At 41.4% G+C, this 10,219-nt stretch overlaps 1 protein-coding gene and 1 non-coding gene across 3 annotated transcripts; both read right to left on the bottom strand.

Annotated features, from left to right (window-relative positions):
• Positions 1-736: 736 nt before the first annotated feature.
• Positions 737-9,873, bottom strand: LOC104852503 (cytochrome b-c1 complex subunit 6, mitochondrial). 2 transcript variants are annotated; one of them, XM_010610213.3, is made up of 4 exons: positions 9,699-9,873; positions 6,225-6,263; positions 4,928-5,089; positions 737-942 (listed from the first exon to the last, which is right to left on the bottom strand). In XM_010610213.3, the coding sequence occupies exons 1-4, from the start codon at positions 9,750-9,752 to the stop codon at positions 910-912; spliced, it is 288 nt and encodes a 95-aa protein (XP_010608515.1). In that variant the 5' UTR covers positions 9,753-9,873; the 3' UTR covers positions 737-909. The 2 variants fall into 2 exon arrangements, with proteins under 2 accessions (XP_010608515.1, XP_019060986.1); XM_019205441.2 differs by having other exon boundaries at positions 6,225-6,260; positions 9,699-9,872.
• LOC117287440 lies at positions 2,064-2,248 on the bottom strand. Its single transcript, XR_004518752.1, has one exon. It is a non-coding gene; the product is annotated as a U2 spliceosomal RNA (small nuclear RNA).
• Positions 9,874-10,219: the final 346 nt, after the last annotated feature.

Raw genomic sequence — 10,219 nt, 5'->3', positions numbered from 1 at the left:
AACTCTCCACTTTCCTCACTTTGCTTTTAAAAGGGAATCTCGCTGGGCGAGGTGCTACCTAACTGCAAACCCAGCATCAAGGGAAGTTGAGACAGGAAGATCACAAATTTGAATCCCACCTAGGTAACTTAGCAAAACCTGTCTCAAAATAAAATATAAGGGCTTGGGATTTAGCCCAGTGGTTCTGCCGCCTGCCTTGCAAGCACAAGGTCCTGAATTTGATCCCTGGTACCAAAAAAACCAAACATACAAAAAAAGAAAAAAGAAGAATAAAGTATGATCAGGGCCGGGGATTTAGCTCAGTGGTTCTGCCGCCTGCCTTCCAAGCACAAGGACGTGAGTTCAATCCTCAGTACAAAAAGAAAAAGAAAGTATGATCAAAATAAAATATAAAATAGAAAGGGCTGGAGATAATAGCTCAACGGTAGAACACACCTGGGTTCAATACTCAGTACAAGGGAAAAGAACTAAATTAGGAGTTAGGGGTATACCCAACAGTAACGTGCTTGACAAGCATGAAAGAGGCTCTGGGTTTGATTCTCAAACTGCAAGGGAAAATAAATTCCTAGCACTGCAAAAAGATAAAAAGGAAAGAGACAAGAAGGAGGAAAGAATGAACGAAGAAAGAGAAAGGAAGAAAAGAAGGAAAGGGAAAAGAGAAAGAACAGAAGGAGGGAAGGAGGAACAAAGCGAGGGAAGGAGAAAGTTCTAAATTAAAAACATCAGGAGGCAGGGCTGCAGATAACAGGATTTTATTAAGATGGAATCAGTTCTAATTACATTAAGCTATTTGCCAAACCCAAATCCACAAGGTTCATACAAACTTACAGTTATCACAAATTAGAAACAAATGGCACATTCAAAACCACAAGGAAACAGCTTGATATCCTGGTGATGTAGGCTGAGCACTTATTTCAAGCTATTGAAGAGTTTGTGGGCCACCTAGATGGGGAAAAAACAAAACAGAACGTCATCAATTGGCAGCTTTCTTGTCATGGCTTACTTACAAGGTTCTTCATAACCTACAAGTGTGGTGGTACACCTGGGAGGCTGAGGCAGAAGGATTACTGAGAAGTGGAGGCCAGCCTCGGCTATGTAATAATGAGTTCAAGACCTACTTGAACTACATGAGATCCTGTCTCAAAATCAATCAACTGGGCCAGGGACTTAGCTCAGTGGTGCTGTGCCTGCCTTGCAAGCACAAGGTCCTGAGTTTGATCCCTGGTACCAAGGGAAAAAAAAAAAATCAATCATAGACCTACAACAGTACTGCATCCTTCTTCACCACACCCTTTCTTATACACCCATGCTGCATTTGAGCCCCAGTGAACTCCCCTTAGTTACCTAAATGTATCCCTTCTATCCGAAATTGTTCTACTCTTCTCATTTTTTATTCATTTAAAACTTACTTTTCCCATAAGCTTTTCCTAAATAAGCCCCTATCACACACCAATCTGTACTGTCTTTCTCACAAAAACTGGTACCTCTCATCAGTGATATCAACATTACTTTTTTTTAAATTAAAAGGTTTTTTGTTTCGTTTTGTTTTTTGGTACCAGGGATCGAACTCAGGACCTGGCATTTGCGAGGCAGGCAGTGGCACAACTGAGCTAAATCCCTGGCAAAAGGTTGTTTTTGGCACTACTGGGAATTGAACCAAGGGCCTTCACACTAAGCTACACCTCTAGCCCTTTTTTATTTTGAGACAAGGTCTCCCTAATTGAGCAGGCTGGACTGGAACTTACAATCATCCTGCTCAGCCTTATAGAGGGCTGGGATTATTACACATATACCCTACCACACACAGCTAACATTACATATTAAGTCTCTACACCAGGTACTGTTCTAAAATCTGAAAATTTTAACTATAACAGTATCAGGGGATAGGGATGGAGATTTAGCTCAGTGGTGCCACGCCTGCCTCGTAAATGCAAGGTCCTGAGTTTGATCCCCGGTACCAAAAAAAAGAGACAGTATCTCTGTTGCTTAAAGGACTTAGAAATGAATAAGACAAATATAATAAACACACAAATAAGGTCACTTCTTTTCTTTGGGGGGCGGGGATATGGTGCACCATTCCTGGAGGTAATGTAGTACCAGGTCAATGTGTGAAGTGGACAGTGCAAGCTCCTATTCCATCTCCTTGCTCCAAAAATCCTTTTAATCTATTGTCTTGAAATAGACAAGGTGTCAGATACTAAACTGATATGTATAGACACTACACTTAGACAAAAGGCCAAGAAACAATAAAAATAAGGTAACTTCTGATAGTAGTAAATGTTGCAAAATAAAATGGGAGGAGGGTGTGAAAGGGGGTTGGGGGTGTCAGTGAATGCCATCTAGAAGTTGGTTACAGTTTAACAATTGTTCTACTTCTGCTTTCTATGCTGGTGCATAAATTCAGTGAAGGGAAGGACTATGTTTATCTCACTCCCATATCCTACGCTAGAGTTCAGCTCATAAAAGTATTTAAAATATTTGCTGAATGATTATAAAATGGGAGGCAGAACATACTAGGAGGGAATGTAACAAGGGAATAGATCATGACTAGCCTATTTTAGATATTTCATATAAATACCAGAATCAAAACCGGGTGTGGTGGTACACACCTGTAATCCCAGTACTCGGGAGGCTGAGGCAGGAGGATCGCTGTGAGTTTGAGACCAGCCTGGGCTACATAGTGAGTTCCAGGTCAGTCTCAACTACATAGTGAGACCCTGTCTCAAAATAAAACAAAACAAAACTAGAATCATACAATATGTATGCCTCTATGCCTGGCTTATGCCACTTGGCATGTAGCATGTTTTTTGATTTTACAGTACAGTACTGAGGATTCAACCCAGGACCTTCACACTGAAGTTTTTTTTGTTGTTGTTTTTTGTTGTTGTTATTGTTTTGAGACAGGGTCTCACTATGTAGTTGAGACTGACCTGGAAATCACTATGTAACCCAGGCTGGTCTCGAACTCACAGTGATCCTCCTGCCTCAGTCTCCTGAGTGCTGGGATTACAGGCGTGTGCCGCCATGCCCGGCATGTATGTATTTCATTTTTACCTTTTTTTTTGGTACATTAAACTTAACACCTTGATCATTTTATAACTTCATTTCAGTGGCATTAAGTATATGCTTTGTTCTGCTACTATCAATCCCTGAAACCTTTTTCTTTTTCCAAATTGAAACTCAATAAACTGTAGGTCTCCATTTCCTCTCCCTCTAGCTCCTGACTATAATTCTTTCTATCCCTCTGAATGTTGCTATTCTAGATACCTTATGGAAAGATGCAAAATTTGTGCTTTGTGACTTATTTCATTCAGCATGTCAACAATTATCCACATTGTAGCATGTGTCAGTTTCCTTCTTTTGAAAGGCTGAATAATATCCCATTGTGCATACACATATGGCACACACACAAACACACACACACATATGGCACATTTCGTTTACCCATTCATCCCCTCATGGATACTGAGGCTATTTCTACCTTCTGGCTGTTATAACTAATATTGCTATGAACATGGTTTGAATCTTTATTCCCAAATTTTGGGAATATAATAAAAAATGGATGGTCATTTTTTTTTTATAGCAAAACATTTATTCATACATTTTAGGCATACATAACACTAACACTCATCATAGGGAATTTGCACCTGTTAAGGTGACATGGGAATGTCACATGTTAAATCTATATGTACTTAACCTTTTGAGGAAATGCCAGACTTTTTCACAGTGGCTATACCAATTTATATTCCCTCCAGCAGTATATGTGGTTTCCAATTTCTCCACATTCTCTCCAACATTTGTTATTTGTCACTTTGTGTGTGTGTAGTGCTTAGGATCAAACCTGGAACTTCACACATGCTCTCTTGTGGTGACGTGATTTGCATTTCCTGATGGATAATGATGCTGAACTTTTTTTTTTGGCACTGGGGATCAAACCCAGGCTTTCTACATGGTAACTCAGATGTTAAGCATGCACTCTACTACTGACTATACCCCATCTTCTCATGCACTTTATTTACTGGCTACTCAATCAGTTTTTGTTGTTGTGGTTTTGTTTTTCGCAGTTCCAGAATATGAACTCAGGAACTGCTGAGCTACATCCCCAGCCCCTCCTTTTTAAAATTTTGAGATAGAGCCGGGGATTTGGCTCAGTGGTTCTACTGCCTGCCTCACAAGTACAAGGACCTGAGTTTGATCCCTGGTACTAAAAATAAATAAATACATACATAAATAATAATAATAAAATTTTGAGATAGGGTCTCAGACTTATGATTCTCCTACTTCAGCCAGTTAAGTAGTGGGATTATAGGCATTTGTCATCATGCTTGGTTCTGAATCAGTTTCAACCAAAGCACCCTATCAAACAGGATATTTTTAATTTTTTTTTTGTTTTTGTTTTTTGAGACAGGGTCTCACTATGTAATTGAGACTGTCCTGGAACTCACTATGTAGCCCAGGCTGGTCTCGAACTCACAGAGATCCTCCTGCCTCAACCTCCCGAGTGCTGGGATTACAGGTGTGCGCTACCACGCCCGGCACATATTTTTAATTTGTATTGTATGAAAAGTTATTTGCTTAAAAAAAAACCTTTGTGGAAAACTATGTCACATTATGCTTGCATAGCATGAGGCCCTGGTTTGCTCCTGAGCAATACAAAATAAAAAGGGAACAAAATTCAGCTTCCCTGTTCAGCAGTGCAAGTCAGGATGTCTTTTTTTTCCCGAGTCTATTTCTATCTGTAAAATGGGAATAATGATATCCACCTCCAGAGGAAGTGACAAAGTTTAGACAAGATTACTTATGTAATTAATATGACATGACAAGTCCACAGTAAATATTTACTAAAGGGCCCACCCCAGCACAGAAAGAGTGTCAAGTGTTCTCTGGCCACTGTAAACTTTCACTACTCAACGCTGGACTGACTTACACAGTGGTCCCTTGCATGCAAGAAATCAAAGAGCTCCTCTGTGCAATCCTCTTCGGTCTGTGATCGGGAAGAGACACGTTCATCACAGAGCTCCAGCCGCTCCCGTGCCTTTACACATTTCTCCAGCTGCTCACATTGTTCTCTCACTGTTGTTAGGGGATCCTGAATCATAAACAAAAGGAACAAAATAAAAGCTGTAGGGAAGACCCACCAATCATATGTTTTGATTAACACAGTCACCAAACCAAAGTGCTGCCTCTGAGTTACCATGTAGAAAGTCAGCAGGCAGAGCCACACTGCAGCCAGAAATGGCAGAGTTGCTTTCCCAGTCAATTCTGATACTAAGTGTGAGGGAAAGGTTTCACATTCCTGCTTTCCAAGGTTGTCAGTGTATACTGAAAGCCTCAGTCCTGTTTGAAAAAACAAGGTGGTAAAGAAAACGTGGCCAAACTTGAAGATCTACTGGAGGCCTTATTAACATAGCATTATGGAATACATCATGTCTAAAACTTCAATTTCCCTTGTCTAAAAACCAAGTCTATTGTACCCCACCCACCCAGCTAGAAAGGCAGTGCTAACTGAGGACTATCTAAGAAGCATTCCATCCAGAGCTCTCTCTCTGTTTTTGATAATACTGGTTAGGCAAGCATTCCACCACTAAACTACATACCCAGCCCCTTTCTTTTTTTTTTTTTGGTACTAGGGATTGAACTCTCGGGACCTTGGATTTACAAGGCAGGCATGGCCTGCCACTGAGCGAAATCCCTGGCCCAGCCCTTTTCTATTTTGAAACAAGGTCTTGATAAGTTGCTCAGGCTAGCCTCCAATTTGCTGTCCTCCTGCCTGAGCTTCATAAATAGCTGGGATTACAGGTGTGTGCCACTGTGCCAGTCTGAGTTCCTTAAACCAAAAATAGCAGATGAAGGAACACCAACCAGGCACTCAAAATGCTCTTTGTTCTCTGGTATGCTGAAGAAGTCTCAACCCCAGATATGATGCAGCTTACCAGACTCTCACATCCAAACATTTCAATGCACAAGAAGTTTTTGTTGTTTTTGAGACGAGGTTTTGCTATGTGGCTGAGACTTGGCCTTCAACTCTCAATGATCGTCCTGCCTCAGCCTCTTGACTGCTGGGACTACAAGTGTGAACCACTATGCCCAGCTAGAAAGTCTTAAAGGCTTATCCCACCCTCACTTTCTGAAGGCATCAAATAAAGACTCTTTAAGATGCTTAGTTTCATGAAGCTCAAAATTCTTGCTTTTACTGTGTGTTCTAAATCTGAGATAGCTCTTACCTCTAATTCTTCCTCTTCTTCTTCTTCTTCTTCTTCTTCCTACAAAAAACAAAGAAAAAAAAGGAAAACAAAATTAATGTCAGCAGCAGCTTCATGACACATTTCCCCAATCATATTCACATTACAAATATTGAGAACAGGATGTTAATCATGTCATTTTATTTTCTGTATTTTATGACATTTTGACATATTAGCATAGAGCTAATCCTGCAGGGCTAGTTATCATAGATAGCACACAACTTGCCCGGAAGCCCACCTTCCATATGCAATACAAACCCATGTGGCCAACCACTTTTATGTAAGTCTCATCATATACCAAACCCCTATTTCCCTTTGCCTAAACTACCCCAGGGATAAACATAGGAAAACTATGGACATACCTTACAAACCAAAGCTCACCAAATTACTCAAATGCTCTAATCTTAAATTTGATGGAGCTAGCCTACCCTGCTTCATCCATTTCTTCCACAGAAACCAAGACTTGGAGCTACGCTTTCTGATTCCTTCTGCTCACTACTCCACACAGCCCTCCATTGTATGACATGCCTTCAGAAGCTCTTAAGTAATAAATCCTCCTTTCAAAGGCAGTTGTCTCCATGTCTGTCACCTTACAATACCTGATATACCCCAATAATACTTCAAAACGGACACTGTTGTCTTACTTTCATGAGCAAGAATCTATGGCAATCTATAGTTTTGTTTTTTGTAGGGCTGGGGATATAACACAGAGCCTTGCACATGTTAGGCAGGCACCATGGGCAGTGCTAGGCTGTGTTCTCCAGCTTTTCTATTGCTAGGTAAGTGCTCTGCTGCTGAGGCACATCCCTACCCCTATCTGTCTATCATTTATTCTTAGAGTTATGAGCACTGAACCCAGGACCTTTACACTGAGTTACATTCCAGCCTTTTAAAATTTTTTGAGACAGGATCTCACCAAGCTGCTTAAGCTAGCCTCAGCCTTAGCTTCCTGCCTCAGCCTCCTGAGTAGCTGGTATTACAAGCTTACATCACCATACTTGGCTTTATTTTTGAGAGGTCTTGCTAAATTTCCCAGGCTGGCCTGGAACTTGCAATCTTCCTACCTCAGTCTCTCAAGTACTAGAATTACAGATGTGTGCAACCATGCCTGGTGACAGTCTACAATTTATAAAGCACCTTCACATCTGTTATGATTTGATTAATTGGAATAGTCCCTTAAGGGAGTAATCTTGGTTTAGGCATAACAAACAGTAGTTAGACATTTTCTCATAGTAGTTAAATATTCTCTCATATAAATTCAAGCTGTCAGATATTCATATGGGCCCTAAAGAGCTTAAAATATTTGTTCTAGACTCTAGGTAAGTGCAGTGTTGCTAGAAATAGCTAAGTTTAGCCTTTATTTCCCAAACCAACTTCAGAGGAAAAAACAATTTTTTCCAGATTCTGAACTTGAATTTGCAATATGAAAATGGCCAAACCTAAACTCTAGTTAAGCCAGAGCTTAACTAGAAGCACAGCTTCTAGTTTTTCATTAAGCAAACTTTCTATTAAAACCTTTTAAATAATTCATTAAAAATTCATACTGCCGGGTGTGGTGGCTCATGCCTGTAATCCCAGTACTCAGGAGGCTGAGGCAGAAGGATCACTGTGAGTTCAAGACCAGCCTGGGCTACACAGTGAGTTCCAGGTCAGTCTCAACTACATAGTAAGACCCTGTCTCAAAAAAACAACCAAAAAAAATAAATTCATACTGAGGCTAGGGATTTAGCTCAGTGGTTCCGCAGCCTATCTCACCAGCACAAGGACCCAGTTCAATCCCCAGTACAAAAACAAAACAATTCATACTGCAAATGTTTCCACCAAAACACTAAAAAGCAGGACTGGGAGCATAAATCTGGTAAAGCATGTGCTCAGTATGTTTGAGCATTCAGTGTCCAACACCCCTTTCCACCCCCCCAAAAAATCCAAAACAAACACTAAAATCACACTCTGCCTGAGGTAAGAAACCAGAAATTAGTATCCTTTATACCATTTCTCTACTTGCAATACTACAAAACTGATCGTTTTGTGTTACAATTTTTTTTTAATTTCTGAGATCTCTTTATTGTATGAGATATGATCACACAAACGTTTTGTGTTACCAACTCAAATATAAGGCTGGACCACACCTGGTGATGCTCCTGTCTCAGCCTCCCAGGTGCTGGAATTAAGAGTATGTAAAGATTTCCAACCAATGAGAAAAACCAAGGTCACACTGAATGAAAAGACTTAATCCCCAGGAATTATGAGTCCTTCAGGAAATATCCCAGTTCCCTTATTTTTTTATTTTTTTTGGTACCGGGGATCGAACTCCGGTCCTCGCACTTGCAAGGGAGGCAGTGGAACCGCTGAGCTAAATCCCCAGCCCCCCAGTTCCCTTAATTTTATAATTGACAGGACAATTTAGTTCAATCCCAGATACAAAAATAAATAAATAAATAGATGAAATTGGCAGCTTATTTTCTTTGTGTGTGTTTATTTTCTTTTTTGAGGCAAAATGTACAGTTTTGCTTCGTGTGTGTGTTTTTTTAAATGTATATTTCTTTTTTTGGTATTGGGAATCGAACGTTTTATTTTTAACGCCAGCGGGTCAGTCTGGGACTTCTCCACGCAGACGTGTGTGTGTGTGTGTGTGTGTGTGTGTGTGTGTGCGCGTGTGTGTGTGCGTGTGTGTGTGTGTGTTTCTGCTGTGGTAAGCCTTTATTGAACTTTCTGTGGTTGACTCCATTTCTTCTTGAAAATTTATACAGACTAGAAAAAATTAAGGGACAAATAAGATTCCAACTATTCTCAACTCATATGTCCAGAATGGCTAGCATGAAGTGAGCAGAGGACAAATGAGTATATAGGAAATGAGACAGTGAACAAAAAACTAGTAGTTTGGAGAGCTGTGTAGCACCGTGGGTAAGAGTCCTGAGAACCACACTGCCTGCCTGGGTCAAACCATTTTATGAGCTGCGTGTGTTCAAATATCTTACCTCTCTGTGCTTGTTGCCTCATCTGTAAAAATGGCAATATTAACACTCAATACCTCACAGGGACATCGTGAATTAATATATATAAAGCACTCATTAACCTTCACAGATGTGATTCCTGACCTGAGCTGGGCCAAGGTCTAACGATGGTCTGCGCCACAAACCTCTCAAACCAGAGCCTCACAAAACCTAACTGAATGAAAACACAGGCACTGTACTACTCGTACCAGTTTTGTCGGTACAGCATTTTCGCTTTCGTTAAATCTTTACTACATTCACATAAAGGGGAAACGAGGCCCAAAGAAGTAGTACTTGTCTAACTACCCAAAGACGCTGGTCCAATTCTGGAGAAAAGTGGCGGGAACCAGCTCTCCCGACCTTGGAAACCCCAGGCCGCAGACCCAGATAGGGTTATGTTTTGGCGGGTTCGGTCCTGGTCCTCAGGGCAGTGAACAGGGTTGAGTCGACTGCCTTGCCTTACCTCTTTAGGATCTCCGGATCCAGTCAGCATCTTTTGCTCGTCTTCCAGTCCCATGTCCGGCCACGTTCCTGGACTCAAAACTAGCAGCGACAGCGGCACCTATTCCACTTCAAGACCAAGAAGGACTAGTAAGGGTCACTTGGCGGATATCCGGCGACCGGGCCGGAAGTGCGGCACACTCGTCCCAGTCGCGAACACCCCCTCGGATTGGCATGTACTACCTGATAGAGGCAGGAGATAGGGGGAACTAGTATTTGCCCCTGAGGAGACTTTGTTAAGAAACGTACCTGTAGTCACTCCAGACCCAAGTATAGTGGCGGCCTATGATGATATCTAAAGTATTAGCATCTCAGAGACTTGAAAAATATGCTAATGTACTGAACAGTCCTTCAGCACACTTCCCACACTTCCCCATATTGCTTATGGAGCCGTCCTAACTGCTGACCTTTTCAAGATGGCGGTCCGAGAGCGCCACCATAGGGCTCGCGCACCTCCCCAAGATGGCGGCGCCCGAGGCCTGG

The sequence above is a fragment of the Fukomys damarensis genome, unplaced genomic scaffold (assembly GCF_012274545.1).
Source record: "Fukomys damarensis isolate Sample0158 unplaced genomic scaffold, DMR_v1.0_HiC HiC_scaffold_23, whole genome shotgun sequence".
In the NCBI taxonomy this organism is placed as follows: domain Eukaryota; kingdom Metazoa; phylum Chordata; class Mammalia; order Rodentia; family Bathyergidae; genus Fukomys; species Fukomys damarensis.
This window is presented reverse-complemented; position numbering and strand designations above follow the sequence as displayed.